Source organism: Bombyx mandarina, chromosome 25, assembly GCF_030267445.1.
Source record: "Bombyx mandarina strain Sakado chromosome 25, ASM3026744v2".
NCBI lineage: Eukaryota > Metazoa > Arthropoda > Insecta > Lepidoptera > Bombycidae > Bombyx > Bombyx mandarina.
Genome location: NC_143231.1, coordinates 5,644,456 through 5,671,523, shown reverse-complemented (window position 1 = coordinate 5,671,523; position 27,068 = coordinate 5,644,456). Strand labels below are relative to the sequence as shown.

At 37.6% G+C, this 27,068-nt stretch overlaps 1 protein-coding gene and 1 long non-coding RNA gene across 3 annotated transcripts; one reads left to right on the top strand and one right to left on the bottom strand.

The window, feature by feature from the left end:
- Positions 1 to 1,072: 1,072 nt before the first annotated feature.
- LOC114245781 (luciferin 4-monooxygenase-like) lies at positions 1,073 to 26,013 on the bottom strand. The gene is made up of 9 exons (XM_089738610.1): positions 25,774 to 26,013; positions 16,406 to 16,613; positions 15,994 to 16,312; positions 13,312 to 13,486; positions 11,678 to 11,823; positions 10,334 to 10,472; positions 9,238 to 9,465; positions 3,811 to 3,981; positions 1,073 to 1,467 (listed from the first exon to the last, which is right to left on the bottom strand). The coding sequence occupies exons 1-9, from the start codon at positions 25,894 to 25,896 to the stop codon at positions 1,339 to 1,341; spliced, it is 1,638 nt and encodes a 545-aa protein (XP_089594736.1). The 5' UTR covers positions 25,897 to 26,013; the 3' UTR covers positions 1,073 to 1,338.
- LOC149499842 (uncharacterized) lies at positions 21,935 to 25,107 on the top strand. Of its 2 annotated transcripts, XR_016325413.1 has the most exons (5): positions 21,935 to 22,072; positions 22,147 to 22,332; positions 22,410 to 22,547; positions 23,008 to 23,200; positions 23,691 to 23,829. It is a non-coding gene; the product is annotated as an uncharacterized LOC149499842 (long non-coding RNA). The 2 variants fall into 2 exon arrangements; XR_016325414.1 differs by lacking the exons at positions 23,008 to 23,200; positions 23,691 to 23,829 and adding an exon at positions 24,744 to 25,107.
- Positions 26,014 to 27,068: the final 1,055 nt, after the last annotated feature.

Here is a 27,068-nt window from a genome sequence, read left to right as displayed (position 1 = left end):
CCGTCCCCTCAAGATACTGCTGAAGCCATAGACATCGTAACGTCACACATCACCTCGACATTAGATAGGTCATCGAAGCAAGTTGTAGCGGAGGACTTCCTTCACCGCTTTAAATTTGCCGACGATGTTAGAGAACTCCTTAGAGCCAAAAACGCCTCGATCCGCGCGTACGATAGGTATCCTAACGAGGAAAATCGAATTCGAATGTGTGGCCTACAACGCGACGTAAAATCTCGCATCGCCGAAGTCGGAGATGCCAGATGGTCTGATTTCTTAGAAGGACTCGCACCCTCCCAACGGTCTTAGTACCGCTTAGCTCGAACTCTCAAATCGCATACGACAGTAACTATGCCTCCGCTCGTAGGCCGAGGCTCGTAGTCGTCAGGCCGACTCGCGACGTTCGATGACGACGAAAAAGCAGAGCTACTGGCCGATACAGTGCTTACTCCATGCACGCCCAACACTCAATCCGCGGACCCTGTTCATGTAGAAATAGTAGACAGTGAGATCGAACGTAGAGCCACCTGGCCACCCTCGAACGCGCTACCACCCGTTACCCCGACGGACCTAATCAAAGACCTACGTCCTCACAAGGCTCCCGGTTCAGACGGTATATCTAACGCATTGCAAGCATCGCAAGCATCTCGGGCAAAACATACTTTGTGAGTGCAACTTTTACATTAATGATTTAGACTTTAAGGCAGATTCAATTATTGTATTACTAATACGGACAAACATTGCTGAAATCAATTTGGTGTGTTCGTTTTTGCAATGAGTGAGCCCAGCGGCGAAAGAGGTGACGTCAGCCCCACTAACGTCACGGTTTCTAAAAATTCTAAATATTCCCGGCCCGCCGTTAGGTATATATATAATATATAATTATTATATTAGTAATACAATAATTAAATCAGCCTCAAAGTCTAATTCATTAATGTAAAAGTTGCACTCACAAAGTATGTTTTGCCCGAGAGGCTTGCGGTGCTTGCAATGCGTTACAGGAAAAGTGTTAGTAGATTTAACTACAGCAAGTTTAATCTCTTCGGGGACGAATTTTTGTAAAATAAAATAATAATGAGTTTAATTTATTCTTTATGGAGATTTTTCACTTTATAGGTAAACAATTCAATAAGTAGAAAAAAAATAGAAATAGTGAATATTGATTAGAAAAATTATGTCCACATAATAATATGTGGCCATTTAGCGTAGAGATAAAAATATAAATAATTTGGGCCAATTTCACTGAAGAGATTAATAATAGTTTTTATATCCTTTTGATCAGAGAGAAGATAGTCCACAAATTATATTACAGAATAACATTGACCACTGAAGTGACTTCAATTATAATTTGCTTTTCTTCATTTCTGCAATTCTTTGTTTGAGTACACGCCGCAGTATTTTTCCAGACGCGTTTTTTGGTATTTCTTTGACGAATATAATACCACCGTGGAGTCTTGATGTAGATGACAACTAAAACAGATAAGAAATCTATTTTTGTAGCTTATTTGTACAGCTATTTGCATATAAACATGAAATAATTGCAAAATAAAAAATAGATGTTATTCGTATGCAAATTAGTGAGCATTTGGTAACTGAGGGATTTTTTAGCCATCGAGAAAACCATCCTCAATATACCAGATAAACTTAAAGAGTGACGTAGCTATGTCAAAGCAAAGCTTACAGTCGAAAGGGACCGTGTATTTGGGCAACCGCCTTACGCCTGTCGCTTATGATTGTAGCCCAATCATTCGCTAAACAGTTTACCGTGCTGTGCGCTATTTTTCACTTACCTTTATATTGAGTTATTTAAGTTAGATTACTTAGTTAATTTACTTAGAACTCATATCTCAAGGTGGGTGGCGCATTTACGTTGTAGATGTCTATATAGCTCCAGTAACCACTTAACATCAGGTAGGCTGTGAGCTTGTCCACCCACCTAAGCAATAAATAAAAAAATCTACCTATATTGTACCCCATCCTATATACCAGGGGAGGCCAACCGGTAGATCGCGATCGACCGGTCGATCGTGGCTATTAGTTCAGTCGATCGTGGCAAGATAAAAATATAAATACATAGAACAGACTGCGCAACGTAATCACCAATTGCTGCACGCATCATCTTCATCTTGTATCATTTGTCAACGACCATTACGTCACATTATTTATCCTATCTTGTACACAATAGTTCTCTTTTATTATATAATTTCAGGTTTATTTTAATATTTTTAATAAAAGAAAACATGCTACTTATTTGTTTCATTATCAAGAAAGGTCATTGGCAGATCGCAGTGTTTTGTCAGTAGATCTTGGTTCTAATTAAGTTGGCCACCCCTGCTATATACATTAAACGTTACATAAACGACATAACAAATATTTATTCTCTCTATGCTACTTATCCTTCATGCCAGCGCCTAAAAAATCTAGCTAGTTGAAGCAGCTTAACTACGGCTGCTTCTACAAGCACATATTCCATAAAAACCCCATAATGATATTGAACAAAAATTGCACTTTCTATTTTAATGGCCTTATAATAAAACCTAAATTTCAGTGTGCTTAGTGCGAGTTTTTTAAATGTCTAGCCCAACGCTCGAAAGTTCACCTTCTCATTAACAATAAGCAAAAGCGGGTACTTTTAATTTTTTGTTTTAGAACCAAAAAAATCCTGTTTATAGATCGGTCCATTTGAACTATCGGACTTATCCATGGTCAGATGACCTAAATGCAAATAATATGTCCGGCTTACAATTAGGAAATACAGGTACATTGTTCTGCTGGCTTATTACTTTCCTGCCCGTAGTAGCGGTAGCATTATCAATTATTTTTCTCACAAATTGCTTAATCCCAAATATCTATATTTAGCATCGGTAGTATGGAGGGTTGCGAGCCCGTACAAGAGGCTAGCACTATTCAACCTATTTCTTGTACGCAATCGTGCCTTCCAATCCAAAGGTTTGACAATCGTTGCAAGCTGCAACTGCATGCAAGCTGGGGTATTAACCTTATTTCAAGGTGGGCAATAAGCATTCATATTGTGACGTTCTCAGGCTGCCAACTTTCATAATCACACAACATGAGTGAGCAGGGAGCACGCTTACTTAGCTAAATTAATATCTATAAACTAATTAAAAATAGTCTGTCTTCTGTTGCCACTCCAAGACTGTTTCATTTTCACTATCAAGAGTGAAAATAATTTGCTTTTAGGTACTGAGGTTCAAGATTATCGTTATCATTATACATATATTATACCCTTCAACGCCTTACAATCTCATGTTACCATAATACTTTTTTCTCCTACCTACGCCGAAAGTTCGGTTTTCGTCCCGCTGTACAGGGAAGAAAGTGTAACTTTTTCTCCCTGGGTACAAGTGCGCATGCGCGTTAGTGTCTCCCTCTGCTCTCACGCACTCTAAGATTCTCCGCCATTGTTGTGCTCGGGTAATTTGCAATATTGTGTTTAGTGTAAAAGTGAAATAAACAAAAGGCAATGAAATTTAATATTGAAGTATTAAACAAATATGAGTTCATCAGACAGTTCTTATTCAACTAGTAGTAGTTTATTTAAAAATTAAAAAACCGTTAAATTGTTTTTTTTTATGAGTATGGGGGGGCTCCGGCCCCACTACCCCCCGCCCCCGGACCCCGACTCGCTACTCCACGAGCTTTCGGCCTGGTAGGAGAAAAAATAGTATGTGCACCGCGGGACAAAAGTTGGACATTTCCTCCCTTGGTGCACAATGTACTATAAAATATCCATAATATTCCACCACAGCAGCTGTAGTAAGCTGCAATGCTAAGTCAAATTATGTTACTGACCCGTTCATTAGTAAAGTCTAGCAGTTCTCTTTCTGTAAGCGTGACGTCAGGCTTGGGCACTACGAAGGCGGTGGGCAGCTCGCCAGCCAACTCGTCGGGCGCTCCCACCACTCCACACTCCAACACGTCGCTGTGCTGCAGCAGTACGCGCTCTATCATTGCCGGGGCTACCTAACATATTAAATTAAATCAGATTAACACAATTTTACTTTACCATGTAATTTTGGTAAAAATGTTGAGCTGTAATTGTGTGTGTTCATTGTAGTTTTACAAAAAAAATATTTAGCATTAAGGTTTTAAGTAACACAAAAGAGAAAATGTGATACAACAACGGTCACGTACGAATTTCTATGATTGGACGGACACTGGTTACATTGATATGTTTATATAAAATATGTAAATACAGTAATCCCCTCTATAACGCCGTATTCTTAAAATGCACTTTAATATTACGCGATTTCATAACCTTCATTTACGACTCATTTAACGCAGGGATTTCCCGCATATTTGTTCTAAGCCAAGGGAAGATATTTTTATGATAAATATAAAATGTATTTTCCAGGGTTATGGATGTATATTATATATATGTAAGTGTGTAATAAAAATCATACATTTATTTCCGTTATCTGGTACCTGTGACACAAGCTCTTTACGAACTTAGCACGGGACCAGTTAACGTGGCGTGATCGTTGGTAAATATATATTTATTTATAGTACACGATATTGTTTTCCTTAACATTCGATTTAAACCCATTTTAACGAAAAAAGTTCAATGTGAATCAATTGCATATAACCGGTTACATGGGGCTAAACGGGTGCGTTAAACGAGATTACTCCTACAACGCTGCCTTTACTTACGCTTTAATGAGCTCACGAGCTCAACCTGGGGGAATTTAGCAAAACACAAGCCCTAGCAAGAACAGTGCTTCGCAGAATCTAACACTGGTTCGGTATTACGACTCACTAAGAAGATCCGACGAAAAACTCAACGGGTTGTGTGTAGGTTGCATGTCGAACTCTTTTCTCACGAGAGCGGTGACTAGTGCTTAGTGAGCCTAAAATCACTGAGAGCGCATCCGAAAAGACATGTTTTCCGATAAAAGTTTCGAAGGTTAACTTAAAGCATTAGTGATAATGAGCTCCTTAATTATAAATAAAGGAAAGTTGAGGCCCACTTATCATTATCCAAGGCCAGGCGACTGCTCAACAATTATTATTTGGGTGCAAAGAGGTTAATGATCTAACAAAGAGATATCAAAGATTAACTTAAAAAAATGGAGCCAGTAATTGTTAACCATTTATGATCTTAATATAAAAATATTGAGATAGATGGATGGACGAGCTCACAGCCCACCTGGTGTTAAGTGGTTACCGGAGCCCATAGACATCCAACGTAAATGCGCCACCCACCTTGAGATATAAGTTCTAAGGTCTCAAGTATAGTTACACGTATATCACGTATAGTGTAGATAAAAGATAAATTATTCTAACTTTTACGTTTTAAGAAATTCTGTGATAGATTTACGTACAGGCTTAGGTTTTAATGTATCACTAGCGGCCCGCCCCGGCTTCGCTTGGGAAGTAGCGTACGCGATGTAAAGAATTTTAGGTAATTTTTTTACACATTGAATTACATTATTGGAGTTTCAGTAGGGATCCCTAATTTTTTGAAAATATATTATAATAAATATAGCCTATGTCACCCGGGGATAGCGTAGCTTTCCAACAGTGAAAGAATTTTTTAAATCGGTTCAGTAGTTTCGGAGCCTATTCAATACAAACAAACAAACAAATCTTTCCTCTTTATGATATTAGTATAGATTACTAGTGTTCGCCAGATTTTTCGATAATCATCACTGCGTTAGGCTTACTAGATTCCTAGAGACAATTATATTCGTTTCGTGTATCGAATTTTCTCTTTTGGTGATTCTCTAGTCTTGTTTATCAGTCTAATGATCATGATCACCTCCGTGTAAAAGTTCCGTCCTCACGATGTTGTTCCATCTCATCCTGTCTTCGGCTAACATTACGGAAACATTTCATATACTATATAAAAAAAGTTGACTCTAAAAAAGGCAATAACGACCAAGTTCCAAAATAAGTAAATCAGTCGGCAGGTGAAAATTATAGGCATTGTTTTAACTGAGCCTATAACGTATTTTCCAAACAATGAGATAATTATTTACCTGCTCGATAACATTGCTTTGTAAATTATTTGTTGATATCTAATGATAATGGACTTTAGATAAAGTATTATATAAATAGTATAACTAGTCAGGTCATAAGTATTGTCACACAGTAAAAACTTTTCTTTTAGAATGCTGGCCACAAAAAAGTTTATTGAATTCGAATTTCGAATTGTTCATGAAAATAAAAATGTATACTTTTAGAATTTTACTCATTTTTAAATATGGAGTGGACGCTTAAAGAAGACCGTGTTGCAGTTATTGCGTTGCATCGTTGCGGTTACGCGCCAATTCAAATTTTTAACATAATGAAAAATTTGAATATATTCCAAAAGATTCGTTTATCGTACCATCAAACGATACAATGAAGACTCTAGTATAGATGACAGGTCAAGAAGTGGTCGCCCTCGGTCTGTTAGGACTCCAGCAGTGATAAAAGCTGTGAAGGCGCGAATTCAAAGAAATCCCAAACGTAAGCAGAAACTGTTAGCCCTGCAGATGGGGTTAAGCAGAACCACGGTGAAAAGGGTGTTAAATGAAGACTTAGGGCTTCGGGCATATCGAAGAAAAACAGGACATCGTTTGAATGTTCGTCTAATGGACCTGAGACTGAAGAGATGCCGCGCTTTGTTGAAGCGGTACGCGGGAAAAAAATATCGGGAAATTCTTTTTTCGGATGAAAAAATTTTTACCGTAGAAGAGAGCTACAGCAAACAAAATGATAAGGTGTACGCACACAGTAGTGAAGAAGCGAGCAACCGTATTCCGCGTGTCCAACGAGGTCATTTTCCATCCTCGCTCATGGTATGGTTGGGAGTTTCTTATTAGGGCTTAACAGAGGTACATTTTTGTGAGAAAGGTGTAAAAACGAATGCAGTTGTGTATCAAAATACAGTCCTGACGAACCTTGTGGAACTTGTTTCTCATACCATGTTCAATAACAGGCACTGGGTATTCCAACAAGATTCGGCGCCAGCTCATAGAGCGAAGAGCACACAAGACTGGCTGGCGGCGCGTGAAATCGACTTCATCCGGCACGAAGACTGGCCCTCCTCCAGTTTTGAATCCGTTAGATTACAAGATATGGCAACACTTGGAGGAAAAGGCGTGCTCAAAGCCTCATCCCAATTTGGAGTCACTCAAGATATCCTTGATTAAGGCAGCCGCCGATATTGACATGGACCTCGTTCGTGCTGCGATAGACGACTGGCCGCGCAGATTGAAGGCCTGTATTCAAAATCACGGAGGTCATTTTGAATAAACTTTAGTGTCATAAGAATCTATGTTTTGTTAAGTTCATTTTGGTATATGAATGGTTACATAATGAATAAACTTGTTTCAATTATTTTACATTAAACATGTGACAGAATTTATGACCTGACTAGGTATAATATGCTCACATTTTACGTGATAGAATGAATTTACGTGATAGAATGAATTACCGCATTAGTTTTAAGTTAAAAAAAAGATGATACCTACATTTTTATTGACATAAGTGCCGTATACTGTGAAACGAAAAGGTACATGATGTCGAAGTCTCAATAATACTGTTGTATAACGACCGTCCCACCTTGCAAATCGAAAAGTGGGCCACTTCTCAGCAGCAGCAAACAGTAGTAACAACCGTGAACAACTTTTTACTGGTGGTAGGACCTCTTGTGAGTCCGCGCGGGTAGGTACCACCACCCCGCCTATTTCCGCCCTGAAGCAGTAATGCGTTTCGGTTTGAAGGGTGGGGCAGCCGTTGTGACTATATTGAGATCTTAGAACTTATATCTCCAGGTGTGTGGCGCATTTACGTTGTAGATGTCTATGGGCTCCAGTAACCACTTAACACCAGGTGGGCTGTGAGCTCGTCTACACCACTAAGCAAGAAATAAATAAATAAACAAACAGACCGTGCAAGCTCGTATAATAATGTCATATGAACTACGGACTCATCCGTATCGGAGTCGAAAGGTACATTATGAGCGACTTCGTTTAGTTTGTGAGAGAGGATATGATTATATCATATCTATATATATAAAAATGAATTTCTGTTCGTTAGTCTCGCTAAAACTCGAGAACGGCTGAACCAATTTGGATAATTTAGGTCTTGAATTATTCGTGGAAGTCCAGGGAAGGTTTTAAAAGGTGAGAAAATATAAAAAAGCTCGGAATTATATAAAAACAAACAATTTTGTTTTTCCTTTGATGTGTCCCCTTGATGTGTCTTTCATTAATCGATTGAGGCACTACGAAGTCTGCCGGGTCAGCTAGTCATCTATATAATACTAGCTGCGACCGTAGTTTTGCTCCCAACAAAATGCAATTTTATATTATTATTTTTTTATTTTTTTTTATTGCTTAGATGGGTGGACGAGCTCACAGCCCACCTGATGTTAAGTGGTTACTGGAGCCCATAGACATCTACAACGTAGACGCGCCACCCACCTTGAGATACAAGTTCTAAAATCTCAGTATAGTTACAACGGCTACCCCACCCTTCAAACCGAAACGCATTACTGCTTCACGGCAGAAATAAGCAGGGCGGTGGTACCTATCCGCGCGGACTTACAAGAGGTCCTACCACCAGTAATTACGCAAATTATAATTTTGCGGGTTTGATTTTTATTACACGATGTTAATTCCTTCACCGTGGAAGTCAATCGTGAACATTTGTTGAGTACATATTTCATTAGAAAAATTGGTACCCGCCTGCGGGATTCGAACACCGGTGCATCGCTTCAACACGAATGCACCGGACGTCTTATCCTTTAGGCCACGACGACTATTAAAACACAAAAGCCATAATACGATTCAGAAAGCTAAATACGTGAGGTAATTTTAAGTGAACATACAGACACACATATATCTCGCATATCATATTCAATTGCATATCAATTACGACTATTCTGCGGACGTCTTAAACATGTTTTTCCATCATAAAATAATAGCTCTATTTTTACGCTATATTTTTGAACCTCAATCAACTACAAATCTTCAATTTTTTTTGTTTATTGCTTAGATGGGTGGACGAGCTCACAGCCCACCTGGTGTTAAGTGGTTACTACAGCCCATCCATATGGACATCTACAACGTAAATGCGCCACCCACCTTGAGATATAAGTTCTAAGATCTCAGTATAGTTACAAGCATAATGCGTTTTCATAAGTATAATGCGATAAATAAACTCTTATGGCCACTTCTTGTCGGGCGGGCCTTGTCTAGCTGTGTACGCAAATAGATAACAGTTACCTACCTGGTGTCCTTTGTATTTGATGAGTTCTTTCAGTCGATCCACAACGAAGAAGCAGCCGTCATCATCGTAGTATCCGATGTCTCCAGTATTTAGATACCCTTCATCGTCAGTTATTTCAGCAGTTGCTTTTTCATTATTTGCATAGCCTTTCATTATAACCGGTCCTTTGAAGCAAATTTCACCTTCGCAATACGGTCCCAATCTTTCACGGGTTTCTATATTTACCACCTTGAATTTTTACAAAAGCTTTTATCACTGAAAACTCTGTGTACAATAATATTTAAATAGCGTTAAGTTACTAAATATTTGACTTGTTCTATTATCTTACAATATCAATAACATGTCTACCTTTTTTTTGTTAGATGTTGTATTAAACTAGCCCACTGCTCGCCTGGTATTAACTGGTAGCCGGAGCTTTTTTTAATTTTCTTTTATTGCTTATATGGGTGGACGAGCTCACGGCCCACCTGGTGTTAAGTGGTTACGGGAGCCCATAGACATCTACAGCGTAAATGCCGCCACACACCTTGAGACATAGTACAACAGCTGCCCCGCCTTTCAAACCGAAACGCATTACTGCTTCACGGCAGAAATAGGCAGGGTGGTGGTACCTACCCGTGCGGACTCACAATATGTCCTAACACCAGTAAAAAATATCCATGTCCATAGACATCAACAACATGAACGCTGCCACCATCTAGAGACTTGAGGTTTAAGCTTCGATTGTATAGTAAATAAGTAAGTTTTATTTTGCGGGTTTCATTTATATATTACACAATGTTATTTAATCATCATCATTCATCGTAAAGTTAAGTCAGTAAGTAAGTAAGTAAACGATGTCGCAGTAAACGGTTTTGACGTACGTTAACATCCAAATATTTTTTTCGTATTTTTCATGTTTTGCACTACCGATGTTGCCGTCGAGTATTTCTAGATTTTAGTAATTCCTGGGTCATCATACATTTCAGATCTCTTTGTTGTCAGCCTTGTTTATGGCCTTTAAGGATTTTAGTAGGACTGTGCAACGCGCGAGTGTGCATCGAGATTTCGTATCAGCAAAGTAATACGCGAAAGATCATAAAAGCGCAGTAGGTACCTTGGCACGAAGGCCCGGCAGAACATAACCTCCACTGCCAGGCTTGCGCACAACACCATCTTTGTTTATATCTTTTGTCGCCGCGACAGAAGTCTCCGTCATACCGTATCCTTGGAAAATTCCTTCACAGTTTGGCAATCTGTAAATTATAAATTTAAAATGACCATTGGTTACTATACTTTGAGTTGACTGTTAATAATATTAAAAATAGATATAACTGAATCCAACCGGGTAGCTACCATCGTCGTCCTTGAAAAAGACATACTCTACTTTTCGAAGATTCAAAATGACATCTCTTCATGTTAATATTAAATGTATATATTAAACCGAGAACAAGAAAGTTTTTTTTTTTTATGATTGAAAGATTACTGGTGTCCCGAAGGCCTTTCCAGTTTCACCAGGATAGGTGGGCGAGCAAAGGCTCAGCCAGGAGGGGTGGGATTTGCTAACAACTGCCCGAGCGCCTCTGAAGGAGACCTAACAACTCAAGAGCAATTGCTTCGCGAATGAATCTACTACCGGATCGGAATCGCAACCCGCTGAGAAGATCCGGCGAGAAACTCAGCGGGCTGATACATGGGTTAGGTTAGGTTAGGTTAGACCTCTTTGTCGAGTTCGACGAGTACGGTTACTGGGGTCCCTAAGCCTGCTCCTAGGATTAGAGCTGAAGGCGTCTAATGCAAAGGTTATTGGATCTGATGGATCCGTAAGGACGTGTCTAGGGCTTCGACGGTGACTGGCTCCTGCATGATCAGGATTCGGGGAGTAGTCAGCGGCAGCAACGATAAGGCGACTATCATGACGCAAAGTCTTATCGAAGTACCGTTCCGACGCTGACTTCATGTATTTCCGGATTGATTCGAGGCCCAGGTCGTCGTGTAGGTCAACGTTCCTCACGAACCACGGAGCCCCGACGGCTAACCTGCAAAAGCGGGATTGTAGGGATTGGAGGATGTCTATGTGTGTGCGGGCCGCGTGAGCGAACACCACACTTGCGTAAGTCATGACGGGCCTTATGCAAGTTTTGTAAAGTGTCACCTTGTTCCGAACATTTTACTCCGCTTACAGATCATGGGATAGAGTCTGCCGAGAATAAATGCGGCACGGTCGCGGACTGTTTTTATATGCGGGCGGAATGTCATAGATGCATCCAGGGTGACTCCCAGGTACTTGACCTTCCTGGCCCAGGGTATAGGTTGGCCGAAGAGGGTGATCGGTGATAATATATCTCCTCCTAATGCGTGACAAGAAAGTCTTCATTGTCTTACACTCATTTAATACTGCATTATTTTGGAATGAAATGGAGTGCAATATATAATACTATTTAGCATTTATTATTCGTACCTTTTCAGAGTTTCATTAATAGTTTCCGAATTAAGAGGAGCGGCACCACACCATATTTGGTTAACTGAAGATAAATCAAATTTTCCTACAATTGGAGCCTTCGCTAAAAACACGACTATAGGCGGAACAACTAATAAAACATTGACCTACAAGAAAAGATAATTTTTAACATTAATTTAAATTAAATATTAAATACTCTCACTAAGTATTTGCCTCTTCATAGCTGGTTTTTTACCAATATAAATTGGACAGCTTTGAAAAAGAAAATTTAAATAAGACATCAGATTGAAAACTTATAGTCTATAAGGTACGCACGGGTAAGTACTACATTTTTGCCTATTTGTGTCACGAAACAGCATGCATTTCGGGTTCACAAGAGTTAAACAATGCAATCAAAACTGCGATCTGCCATTCATCCATGTGATACTATCCCGTTAATTTTCGCCTTAAAGATAATAAATTTAATAATCGAATTGGTGATAAGACGCTCTGCACATAGAGGGCGACAAAACAATTCATTTCAACTCTCTTGTACCCCCTTTGAGAAACTCATTTCATTTACTCTCCATTCGATATTTCACACAATACTTAATTTTAACCAGCACCATGTTTGAGCTATCGCATCGATTTAAAGTTTAAATGCAACCATCGCTTAGATTATTACCAATGAAAAGGTATCGTCATAGTTTAACTTTGGAAATAAAATCACACACAATGCTAGTCCAATTAAATTCCTATAGTTTCACGGACGTAATTGTATGAAATACATACTAGAAACTTATCGTCGATCTTGCAATAGCATTACGTATTAAAGGAAATTAATTTTCTTTAATATATATAATATAATATAAAGGCCAAAAAAATCGGTTATCTGTAAAGTCTGTTTACTGACGATAGTTGAACGTGACAACGTCATAAGAAAATACTGATGGAATGGTTTCATTTTTCAAAAGAAAATTTTAATTTTATTTGTTTGTTAGATATTTTGTATGGACAATTGACACCACATTCACTTTTCACTGAACTTCATACTTGACGAAAACATGTAAATGTATTATTGTATAGCAGCTGTCCACGCGGATGCATCACTCACTCAAGTAGGAGAGAAACAGTTGTCGAGCGCTGCCGAACGCGGAGGTCGATTGTGCCTCTTTGTCGCTCGTTGCGCGCTCTCGCTTGCACTTCAAGCCTTAAATGGAACGCCTCAGAGCGAGGTAACGCCGCATGAGTCATGTTTTTTCGTGCGTGAAGCCGGCTCCATCGAATTATAAGACGTTGTCACGTCAAAAATATTAAGTCATAGCTTCCAATGATAATTTCAAAGATGCAATCGAAAAAAGATAAATTTTAGACGTGTTTTGTAATAAAAATTGGAGCACAATCTGGGGCTATTATAGAAGTTCGTAGACCACTCTTCACGAAACTATTTACTCTGCATAGCTCATATTTCTCTTCATAATATTAAAATTATGAAATACCTTTAAGTTCAATCGACTGGACCGTCATTATATTCATATAAAAGTGGGCAGAATTGATAGAAATTAGCAGCAAATACCCAACGTGAGTGTCATGACACCTTTCTGTTTCAAGGAAAGAACAAAATCATAGTTGTCAAAATAAGATTTGTAATTTACCTTATAATCTTGAATACACTTCAAGTACTGCAAAGGATTAAAACCAGACAAATAAACCGAAGTATTCTTTAAAAGTACATTATTTATAGTTGACATCAATCCATACGCATGATACCATGGCACGATGGTAAGCAAAGTGTAACAACGTTTATCAACAGCATTCAATTCACCGTGCCTGAAATAAGAGATTGAAATGAAAAATATTTTAACATTTATATTAAATATTCATAACTTCCGAAATTGTAATTAATATACATTATATAATAAATAATAATAAATATATATAATAAATAATAAAACTAACAAAATACGCTTTTATAGAACTAAGAAATAGAAAACGAATTTTAGTAAATTTAAAATAGTGTAAGAAAAAATATCCCCACGCTGTTTTACAATATATACCTAGTCAGGTCATAAATTCTGTCACATGTTTAATGTAAAATAATTGAAACAAGTTTATTCATTATGTAACCATTCACATACCAAAATGAACTTAACAAAACATAGATTCTTATGACATTAAAGTTTGTTCAAAATGACCTCCGTGATTTTGAATACAGGCCTTCAATCTGCGCGGCCAGTCGTCTATCGCAGCACGAACGAGGTCCATGTCAATATCGGCGGCTGCCTTAATCAAGGATGTCTTGAGTGACTCCAAATATTGGGATGAGGCTTTAAGCACGGCTTTTCCTCCAAGTGTTGCCATATCTTGTAATCTAACGGATTCAAATCTGGACTGGAGGAGGGCCAGTCTTCGTGCCGGATGAAGTCGATTTCACGCGCCGCCAGCCAGGCTTGTGTGTGTTCTTCGCTCTATGAGCTGGCGCCGAATCTTGTTGGAATACCCAGTGCCTGTTATTGAACATGGTATGAGAAATAGGTTCCACAAGGTTCGTCAGGACTGTATTTTGATACACAACTGCATTCGTTTTTACACCTTTCTCACAAAAATGTACCTCTGTTAAGCCCCAATAAGAAACTCCCAACCATACCATGAGCGAGGATGGAAAATGACCTCGTTGGACACGCGGAATACGGTTGCTCGCTTCTTCACTACTGTGTGCGTACACCTTATCATTTTGTTTGTTGTAGCTCTCTTCTACGGTAAAAACTTTTTCATCCGAAAAAAGAATTTCCCGATATTTTTTTCCCGCGTACCGCTTCAACAAAGCGCGGCATCTCTTCAGTCTCAGGTCCATTAGACGAGCATTCAAACGATGTCCTGTTTTTCTTCAATATGCCCGAAGCCCTAAGTCTTCATTTAACACCCTTTTCACCGTGGTTCTGGTTAACCCCATCTGAAGGACCAACAGTTTCTGCTTACGTTTGGGATTTCTTTGAATTCGCGCCTTCACAGCTTTTATCACTACTGGAGTCCTAACAGACCGAGGGCGACCACTTCTTGACCTGTCATCTACACTAGAGTCTTCATTGTATCGTTTGATGGTACGATAAACGAATCTTTTGGTTATATTCAAATTTTTCAGTATGTTAAAAATTTGAATTGGCGCGTAACCGCAACGATGCAACGCAATCACTGCAACACGGTCTTCTTTAAGCGTCCACTCCATATTTAAAAATGAGTAAAATTCTAAAAGTATACATTTTTATTTTCATGAACTATTCGAAATTCGAATTCAATAAACTTTTTTGTGACCAGCATTCTAAAAGAAAAGTTTTTACTGTGTGACAATACTTATGACCTGACTAGGTATATTCTTCTCAGGATATTCTTTTCAGCATATTATCAAAATAACCCTTCTAAGTACTCATATCTGCTCATAAAATATTTATAATTACTGATACCATTTTTACACTATTTTTAATTCAAATTTATTAAAATTTATTTTCTATTTTTTAGTTGGATTTTCTATAAAAGCGTATTTTGTTAGTTTTTTTAAACTCTTGTTTCAAATTCAAATTCAAATTCAAAATCATTTAGTTCAACTTGGATGTCAGCATAACACACTTGTTGAATGTCAAAATATAAATGAAAATGTTAATTCTACCATCAGTTCCAAAAAAAAGCCACAGTCCTGAGAAGAACCGGCGAAACAAACTCAGCGTCCTTTTTTTTTCTCAAATATTTTTTTTTTTTTTAAATAAGTAAAAATATTTACAGTATACGAAAAAACAAGTCAAAAAATACAATTCAAATAAATAATAGTAGTAATGAAAAATGAAAAGGCCAGGAGCGAACGCCTCATTCCCGCGTAGTGCCATCTAGTAAACAATCCTTAACTTTATAATATGCCTTGTTGCACAAACGTCCCTTGACAGTTTTTTTAAATCTATGAACAGATAGTAGTATATATATATAGTTGAACGTTTTGTGGGATCTTGTTGAAAAGTTGTACACCCAGCCACCTAAAAGAGTTGCTTATTTTCTTAATTCGAGCCGCCGGCAACGCATTTATTTTTCATTTTTTAGGTGAATTTCAAATTTTTTTTTAATATTGAATTGTCATCGGTCCCGCATAAGTATACCAAATTTCGAGTTAATCCGACATTTTGAAGGGAGTCAAATTCATGTTCAATTATTCCGTTACAAACATAGATACGTCTGAATCTAATAAAAACCTATTAAAATACAATAATTACCAGCTTACCAGTAATATAACATAGGTATGGCATAAATCGTATTTATTATTTTGTATTAACTCTAATTTTCATCAAACTTACTCAAAAACTTCTGAAGTATACAAAACGTTGAGATGTGTTAGCATTACTCCTTTAGGCAGACCAGTTGTGCCTGAAGAATATAGAATGAATGCTGTGTCATCGCCACGGGCCTCTAGTTCCGGCTCGTACATATTAGGATCGGTTGGCAGCAATAACGAGCTGAATGTCTGGATTCCCCGCTCCACTGGACTGCCGTTCAATTGTACAAAATTTTTGATGAAGGGTAGTGATTTGAAAACACCCAAATTTCTTTTGAATGCTATTTCAGAACCAAATATCATACTTGGTTTTGATATGTTCAAAACGTGATTGATTTCATCTGCAAAATAATTTTATTGAATAAAATCTAAATAAAACAACGAAAGAAAAATATAATTTATAAATTTAAAAAACTGCTATACATTATTTTTACCTTCCGAGTACATTACATTCAATGTTGTAACAGTGGCACCACAGCAAATAGTGCTCAAGATACCTATAAAGAATTCATTTATATTTTCGCCACAGAATGCTATGACATCTCCACGCTTCACCCCAATTTTTTTCATTCCGGATGCAGCGTTAACGGTTTCTTGGAGTATTTCTTTAAATGTTGTTTTGTGTCCTGTTTCACCGTTAATCTATAATTCAAATGTGAAAAGAAAATAAGATAAACGTATAGTAAAATAGTTAAAAATATCTACGTACTACGCTAGTTTACAGACTAGAACTGAAATTCAAATTGAGTAGAAAATAATATTGTACATATTCACAATTTAGTTTATTTTTTTGCAAGGAAGGATTACTGGTGGCCCGGTAGCCTTTCCAGTTTCACCAGGACAGGTGGGTGAGCAAAGACTCAGCGAGGAATGGTGGGGTCGTCTAACAGCTGCCCGGGCGCCTTCATAGGAAACCTAACAATTCAAGAAAAGCTGCTTCGCGAATTAATCTACCGGATCGAAATCACGACCCGCTGAGATGATCCGGCGAGAAACTCGGGGGCTGATGTATGGGTTAGGTTGCACATCGAACACTGCGGAATTCAACGAGTACGGTTCCTAAGCCTGCTCCTATTGTTAGAGCTAAAGGCATCTAATGCAAAAGTTATTGGATCTGATAGATTCGTAAGGATGTGTCTTGGGCGTCGACTTTTACTGGCTGCTGCGCGAGCACGAATTAGCGAGTAGTATAGTAACACTCGCGTATGTCATGACGGGTCTTATGCAAGTTTGTAAAGTGTCATCTTCCGAAGGCACAAGTTATAAGAAAGGTTCAATCTAAAATCTAAAACCGCCTCTTTACTATACTGCTACAAGACCCAGCGGCGAGCACGATACAGCAAATATTCAAGGGAATCCGATATGCTTGTGTGCATATGAACGAAACATAATTTGTTGATCTCACTGAAGTCGAGATATATTTCCAGTGTACTCTATATATATATATGTAAATGTAAATTGCAAGGCATTATCTCTTCTTTCCGTCGTCTGCCCATCGTTTACACACGAGGCGCATTTGTAGCACGCTATGATAAATGATATAAACATTTCAAGATACGTCATTCCATCAAAGGTGCGGGTTGTGGTCAAGTCACGTGTAGTGGGTGATTTATTTTCTACTAGCTGATCCGGCAGACTTCGTAGTGCCTCAATCGATAAATAAAAGACCTAAACTTTTGTACAAAATAAACTTAAAACAAACAAAAGGAATCCGTCCGACGGGGGACACATCAAGGGGAAAACAAAATTGTTATTTTTATTTAATTCTGAGCATTTTCATATTTATCTACCTTTTAAATCTTCTCTGGACTTCCACAAACAATTCAAGACCAAAATTAGCCAGATCGATCCAGCCTTTCTCGAGTTTTAGCGAGACTAACGAACAACAATTCATTTATATATAGGTATGTTACGGTAAAAGTAGATATTGCAGCAAATGTACACATTTTCCGGTAAATGTGCACATTTACCTACTCGTTTGGCTAATGTGCATTCAACTAAAATTTACAAATTCAAAGAAGGAAAATGTACCTTGAATTCACAATGACAATATCGTTTTGGTAAATGTGAGCATGGCATACAAAATACGAAATCGCAAAAGTAAAAGTAAAAGTGTACATTTCCCAAGAGTGTACGTTTACCGTAACATATATCTATAGATTAACTACATATCCCGCTGCATAGGAACTTACTAATGTGTGCCACGGCAATGGGTCGATAGTAATATAACTAGTCAGGTCATAAGTATTGTCACACAGTAAAAACTTTTCTTTTAGAATGCTGGCCACAAAAAAGTTTATTGAATTCGAACTTCGAATTGTTCATGAAAATAAAAATGTATACTTTTAGAATTTTACTCATTTTTAAATATGGAGTGGACGCTTAAAGAAGACCGTGTTGCAGTGATTGCGTTGCATCGTTGCGGTTACGCGCCAATTCAAATTTTTAACATACTGAAAAATTTGAATATAACCAAAAGATTCGTTTATCGTACCATCAAACGATACAATGAAGACTCTAGTGTAGATGACAGGTCAAGAAGTGGTCGTCCTCGGTCTGTTAGGACTCCAGCAGTGATAAAAGCTGTGAAGGCGCGAATTCAAAGAAATCCCAAACGTAAGCAGAAACTGTTGGTCCTTCAGATGGGGTTAAGCAGAACCACGGTGAAAAGGGTGTTAAATGAAGACTTAGGGCTTCGGGCATATTGAAGAAAAACAGGACATCGTTTGAATGCTCGTCTAATGGACCTGAGACTGAAGAGATGCCGCGCTTTGTTGAAGCGGTACGCGGGAAAAAAATATCGGGAAATTCTTTTTTCGGATGAAAAAGTTTTTACCGTAGAAGAGAGCTACAACAAACAAGATGATAAGGTGTACGCACACAGTAGTGAAGAAGCGAGCAACCGTATTCCGCGTGTCCAACGAGGTCATTTTCCATCCTCGCTCATGGTATGGTTGGGAGTTTCTTATTGGGGCTTAACAGAGGTACATTTTTGTGAGAAAGGTGTAAAAACGAATGCAGTTGTGTATCAAAATACAGTCCTGACGAACCTTGTGGAACCTATTTCTCATACCATGTTCAATAACAGGCACTGGGTATTCCAACAAGATTCGGCGCCAGCTCATAGAGCGAAGAGCACACAAGACTGGCTGGCGGCGCGTGAAATCGACTTCATGCGGCACGAAGACTGGCCCTCCTCCAGTCCAGATTTGAATCCGTTAGATTACAAGATATGGCAACACTTGGAGGAAAAGGCGTGCTCAAAGCCTCATCCCAATTTGGAGTCACTCAAGACATCCTTGATTAAGGCAGCCGCCGATATTGACATGGACCTCGTTCGTGCTGCGATAGACGACTGGCCGCGCAGATTGAAGGCCTGTATTCAAAATCACGGAAGTCATTTTGAATAAACTTTAGTGTCATAAGAATCTATGTTTTGTTAAGTTCATTTTGGTATATGAATGGTTACATAATGAATAAACTTGTTTCAATTATTTTACATTAAACATGTGACAGAATTTATGACCTGACTAGGTACACCGCGTATATTTACCTTTGTTAAGTGAGTTCTGCCTTGCGATCTCAGAGGAACGCTTCGGGAAGCTTAGTCGGTCGCCTAAAACACGGGACTGACAGGGCTTTAGGCTTTGGTTTAAATCGTCTGGGTCTGCGGAGGGACTTCGGTTCCCTCTGTATTTTGTATCGTATGTTCCATGGGGAGTGCTCTGAGGAATTGTTCGAAATAATACCGGTATCTCGTTTTTACCATCGCACCGCCCGCCACCGGAGTAGAGTTCATCCATACTACCTGGAGCCACTGCGGTCATCCACAGTGCGTTTCCAGAGATATTTTTTGCCACGTACCATCCGGCTATGGAATGAGCTCCCCTCCACGGTGTCCTGAGCGCTATGACATGTCCTTCTTCAAACGAGGCTTGTGGAGAGTATTAAGCGGTAGGCAGAGGCTTAGCTCTGCCCCTGGCATTGCTGAAGTCCATGGGCGACGGTAACCACTCACCATCAGGTGGGCCGTATGATCGTCTGCCTGCAAGGGCAATAAAAAAAATACTTTAATAAAAAATTACCACATAGTTATTATTATCATTTCTAATGCGTCATCTATTTTATTTTATTTTTTATTTCTCAATATGGTGGCAGCCATCATCTGGTAAGAGAAACTTAGTATGAAAGATACCGAGGTGCTTCATAATAGAGATTCAACTAAAACAACGAGCGTACAAATGAAGAATAAATGACAAATCGAAACTTTTGTGATTTTCGTTACAATAAATTTGGTTATTATTAAATAAAAAGTTTATAAATTTGAGCTGCCAATTATCAATATTAAGAATAAGCAATTTCGCTGGATTTCTTAATACTTATCGGATTACCAAAATTATAAAGCTACTAAAGTAGAAAAAATAGTTCTCGTCTCAACACTGGTTACTGTGTTTTCGTGTTTTCTTCTTCTTCTGTTTGATTTTGGTTCGCGCGGCTTGCGCATTTGCCACAAAGCAAAATAAAAGCTTGTGAACTACGTAATAAAAAAAAATTTTTTTTTTTTTTGACGAATTCGCAAGGGAGTGATTAGGAAAGTTAGAGAATATATGAAAATACATATATAAATAAGATTAAATTAAATATGTACATCATTAGATAATATAAATAAAGACAATAAACTGTATACATTAGGAGAATTCGTAGATAAAAGACACATAATGGAAGTAGGAAAAGGAATACGTAATGAAATCAAATTTAAATAGAAAGAAGAGCAATCATTTAGAGAGCAAGAAAAGAAAATGTGATTAACGTCACAGACTTCAGCACCGCAATCACAGGCTGGACTATCAACAATTTTGAATTTAAAAAGATAGGCTGGAGTGGAAACATGTCCCAATCGCATGCGAATGAGACATGTTGTTACACGTTTAGCGAAATGAATTTTGAAAAACCACGGCTTTGAGGGTATTGCGGGTTGAATAGTACTATAAGATTTCCCTTTTGACTGGCTTGATTCAGTCCAGCTACTCTGCCAACTAGAATGAAGGAAATCTTGAGACAAGTTCGCCAAATCACATGTATAATTTTTAAAAGGGAAAACATCCCCACTAGTTATAGCTTCCTTGGCTAAGGTATCAGCTATTTCATTACCTTTAATTCCACAATGACTTGGAATCCAAGCAAAGCTGATCTTTAAATTGAGATTCATGCACTGAAAAATTATATTTCTTATTTCTAGGATTACGGGATTCGAATTACGAGATTTAAATGGGAATCTCATTATAGCCTGCAGAGCGCTATTAAAATCAGAAAAAACTATTGTTTGGTTCAATTTAGATAGTAAAATGTATTCTACAGCTTTTAATAAACCCACACATTCCCGTAAATACAGATGTTTCTTTAGGGAACTTCACTTTTTGAACAATCTTGTATTGGGGATGATATACACCAATACCAACACAACTGTTTTTTATTTTAGATGCATCGGTGAAAATAGAATGATATCCTTGCCAGTTTTCGTTCACAAGGGATTTGAATTCAGAATTAGATTGATGACGATTTGAACTAAGGAAATTTAAATTAACATTCAGATTCAAAATTAAAGAGTCATAACTAAAACAAAATAGAGGAAGATAATTAGAACAGTGGGTAGGAGACTCTAATGATAAGAATTTTCTATAGCTTACTACAAGAAGGGGAGGCTGCTTATGTTTCCAATATGGAGATGTGTTTATATGTTCACAAAGATAATTCAACTTTGATCTCAATGGGTGATTAGAAAATTGAAACGAACGGAATAGATATCTATCCGATAAATATTGTCTGCGTAAATACAGAGGCGGGTCATTACATTCTACTTGTAAAGCATTTATGGGGCTTGACTTCATAGCACCGCATACAATTCTTAAAGATTTTGACTGTATTAAATCAAGTTTTTTAAAGGCAGAAATATTGCCAGGCTCTAAAATAAAAGTACCGTAATCAAGAACACTCCTAATCAATGCATTGTAAAGTAGCTTTAGACAAAATGGGTGAGCACCCCACCAAACGCCCGAAAGACAACGCAAAATGTTCAAGCTGCGTTCACATTTCGAAACTACGTAATTACAATGAGGAATGCCTGTGAGTTTTGAGTCTAAAACAACACCAAGAAATTTTACTTCTTTTTTTACAGGGATTTTAAGGTTCTCATAAAAAACATTAGGTTCTGCTGGACGTCGCATTCGACTAAAAAGAACAACACTACTTTTGGACGCAGACAAATCCAAACCATTACTATCCAGCCATTTTTTTAAAAGGCACAAATTAGATGTTATAGCTACACTAGCTTCTTGTACTGACTGACTGGCATTATATAAAAGTAAATCATCAGCATATTAAAAAACACTTATACTACCATTAAAAGAAGATTCCAAGTCGTGGATATAAATATTGTAGAGAATAGGACTCAATACTGAGCCTTGAGGAAGGCCCTTAGTCAAGATCCTAGAAACTACAGAGTTATCATCGACCGTTAAAGATCTATCAAGGAGTAAATTAATGATAATATTAATAAGTAACGGAGGTGTTTTAATGGTAAGCAACTTATGTTTAAGTACAGAAATTACAACATTGTCATATGCTGACTGTATATCTTAAAAAGCAGAAAGGATTGATTTATTTTCGCTAAAAGCAAGTCTAATATCCGTAGTAAATATACTGATACCATCAAGCGCACTCTTCCCTCGCCTAAAGCCATATTGACTTTCAGCCAATAAGCAATTACTTTCGACAAAGAATTCAAGTCGATTTTTTACCAATTTTGCCAATAAGCAATTACTTTCGACAAAGAATTCAAGTCGATTTTTTACTAAATGTTCAATTATTTTCAATAAAACTGATAAAAGAGCAATTGGGCGATATGATAGTGCGTTATCAGACGATTTATTCGGTTTTAAAATTGGAATAATTATTTGTTCTTTCCAAAACATTGGAACAGAACCGGAAACCATAATATGATTAATAATGTCTAAAAAATAAGTTATCGCATTGTCAGTCAAATTTGAGAGAAAAGAATAAGGAATACCGTCCGGCCCCGGAGCTGAGTCCCGAACAACCGAGAGAACACCCTGCAGCTCGTTAAAGGAGAAAAGAGAATTCAATTCTGAGTAATCTGATATTGGAAGAGGAATGTTGTGAAATTGTACTGAAGGAGGAGATAACTTACTTAAAAACTCATTTGCTATAGTGTAAGGAAGTACAGTAGATTTAGATTCTTTGTAAAGCGATGGATTTTCTGCCAAACAGCACTAGGCTGAATATCAGGCGAAGTTTCAGAACAAAACTTTCTCCAGCTGTCAAACTTTTTTTTCTTAAAAAGATTACGGGTCTCAGTGATAGATTTTGAGAGTAAATCGAAATTTTCAAAACTAGTATATGCTAAATAATTCATTTCAGCTTCCTTTCTACTTTTAATGGCCTCAGAACATTCATTGTCCCACCAAGGTGGGGAGGGGATTTTCCCCTTAGAGACCCTCTTAACTGGAAATGATTCATCCGCTGCTTCAATCAATATTTGAGTGAAGCTGTCAGCAGAACAATAATCAGACTGCATCTGGTTAATTTTCATATCTACATTTTGTCTAAATACATCCCAGTCGTTGTTTCTGATACTATATTTCATTGGAGGTTTTTGAGTATTCGTATTAATATTTTTAAAAGGAAAATTTATTATAATAGGGTAATGATCACTACTAAGCGTCGACGAGAAGGTAGACCAGTTAAGAGATGAAGCTAAATTAGCCGAACAAATAGACAGATCTAGAACATTTGAACTCGCTCTAGAACGTGTGGTGGGAGACCCAGAATTCAAAACACATAAATTATGGTAATCAATAATTTCCAGTAATTCACTGCCATAGTAATTATTAGATGGGCTGCCCCAAAACATGTGACTGCAGTTGAAGTCACCCATTAGGAGGAAAGGTTGAGGTAGATGCTCAACCTCTTAGAGAATAGAAGTTTCTTCTATTCTCTCTAGAATAGAAGAAACTTCATGAAGAGTAGCTAAGGAAGGGTAAGGGATATATATAGAAGCATAACAGATATTATTAACTTTAACTGCAGTAATAGAAAAAGAATCACTATGTAAAGGGACAGAAATTATTGAAAAAGGAAGATGAGACTTAATGAGTATGCCTACACCAGCATACCCATCTGACCTGTCTTCTCTTACAATAGAGAAGCCACGAATTTTAATTGGAAAACCTTGCTTAAGCCAGGTTTCTTGAAGACAAACAATGATGGGATCTAATTTATTTGTCAAATAAATTAGATCAGGTTTTTTGCTGACAACGCTGCGGCAATTCCAATGAACCACCTTGGCCATGGTTATTAATAATGTTATTTAGAATATCAAAAATAGGGGCAACGTTGGATGGTGAAGAAGACGAAGAAGATGTAAAATTGTTAAACTGTGAAAGTAATTTTATCAATAAATTAATAATATCTGCTATAGATTGAGTATTCATTTCGGGATCCAAAGCACATCCATTAGAGGGCTCTGGTGGATTGTAATCTCTTATTAAGGATTCATGTGACTTTCTATCGTATCCTTTTGTGACCCTATTAGAAGGAGATTTTGGCTTTATGACGACTGTTTTTTATATGATCTTAGTGGTGAAGATTGATTGGGAAGGTTGTAAGAAGAATCAATCAGATTATTTTTCAAAGTAGAAGGAGACGATACTACAGAAGAATAAGATCGATTGATAGGTGGATGTAATTTTGCAGATTCAGTATATGAAATCGAACTTTTGGCCATGGATTCTTTAATAGAGCGTTGTCTTGCATGTTCGGGGCAGCTCTTACTTATAGCTGTATGTGAACTTGATGAACAGTGTAAGCACTGAATCAAATCATCATCAACAGTACATGAATCTCCAGAGTGTTCCTGTCCACACTTAAAGCAGCGTGGCTTAGATCTACACTGGCTCTTAATATGACCATACCGGCAACAATTATAGCATTGTATGGTTGGGTAAATATATAAATCTACAGACAATGCTGTATAGCACATATATATCCTAGTTGGTAAAATTTGTCCATCAAATGTAATGACCACCGTCTCTGTATCATTAAACACAGTATTACCATCTATAGTTTTTTAACTTTTAACCTCCTAGTTTTTTAAATTCTACTAAAAACTTACCCTATAAAGAAATATATATATACAAAAACTAAAATCTAAATATAAATAAAAGTATTTACAGCTTAAACAAACTTTCCTAATCTATTTACACAAAAATTATCAAATTAAATTAAAACAAGAAAAAAAAGACACCCGCCACGATCGAAGTTCCCTCGCCAAAAAAACAACAATCACACCTTATCTGTTATCTTAAATTGTTTCGTGTTTTCAATAATCAACTTTATGACTCTTTCCGACATCTATTGGCGAATAATAATACTATTTTTCTTAATTGAGAGCAACTAACCGCTTTAAATACACAACAAGATGGCGTTATCAAAAAGAAAAACGGTCATCATTTAGTTTCCTACTTAGAAGTGTAATATTTTAAATGTAGTAAGCGTTCGGAATTTAAGAATTTCCGAACGATTTATCTTAGATCATAAAAATCTTCTTCATAGGTACCTACATATGGAATATACCTAATAATTATTATTGAATTCCTTTTTTGTGCACAAGAAGAGTCAAATAACTTATTTTATTGCATTAAAATGTAAGATCTACAACATTTTTTTTGTCCTTGACACTCGTTTACTGTTTAGGTTAGTTATTTACATATAAAAATACAATCACCAGTGCTACTGCGTCTTCTTCTTGACTGTTATCTTGTAACCTGTCTATAATATATTGTCCGAAAGACAAATGGGCGTCCACCTTAAGGACCGGTCCTCCGTAAACCACATTATTTTTAATCATTGTTAAAATACAATTCTTGATATTCGATGAAAATATTTTGTACACAATCACTTCTAAAGCCGCGTCACCGCGTACTGATACTGGGCTGAGACTACTGACAGTACTGACTACTGATTGCACTAATTCTCTTATTACTCGTAAGTTAACATAGAAATGATTAAGACTATCTAGAATAGATTATATGATAAAATTCGCGGACTGTTTTTGTTAACAGTAATTGATAAGCATGTATTTTAGCTCATATCCTCTTATTAGGCTGGTAGACACGTAGCTTGAAATTATCTTCGTTAGGATTTTTTTTGCTATTTGTAATTTATGCGTAGAACCAAATTTTTTTTTTTTATTGCTAGATGAGTGGACGAGCTCACAGCCCACCTGGTGTTAAGTGGTTACTGGAGCCCATAGACATTTACGACGTAAATGCGCCACCCACCTTGAGATATAAGTTCTAAGGTCTCAAGTATAGTTACAACGGCTGCCCCACCCTTCAAACCGAAACGCATTATTGCTTCACGGCAGAAATAGGCAGGGTTGTGGTACCCACCCGCGCGGACTCACAAGAGGTCCTACCACCAGTAATTACGCAAATTATAATTTTGCGGGTTTCATTTTTATTACACAATGTTATTCCTTCACCGTGGAAGTCAATCGTGAACATTTGTTGAGTACGTATTTCATTAGAAAAATTGGTACCCGCCTGAGATTCAAACACCGGCGCATCGCTCAACACGAAGGCATCGGACGTCTTATCCGTTAGGCCACGACGACTTCAAATAGCTCAAATTAGCCGAATTGAAAGGAAAACCTTGAACTCTTTGAATAGTTGCAACCATAGCCGGTGACTATACGGCCCACTTGTCAGTAGTTACACACGGACTGTTATGTGAGCTCATTGACTCAACCTGAGAGAATTTGGTAACACTAAACCTAGCATGAGCAGTGCTTCGCTGCGTCTACCACCAGTTCGGAATTGCGACCCAAAGAGAAGATCACGCGAAAGTAGTTTTTATTTTTTATTGTTTAGGTTTGTGGACGACCTCACGGCCCACCAGCTGGTGTTAAACGATAGTTGTAGTAGAGGACTTCCTTCACCGCTTCAAATTGCCCGAGGATGTTAGGGAACTCCTTAGAGCAAAAAACGCCTCGATCCGCAGTTACGATAGCTATCCTAC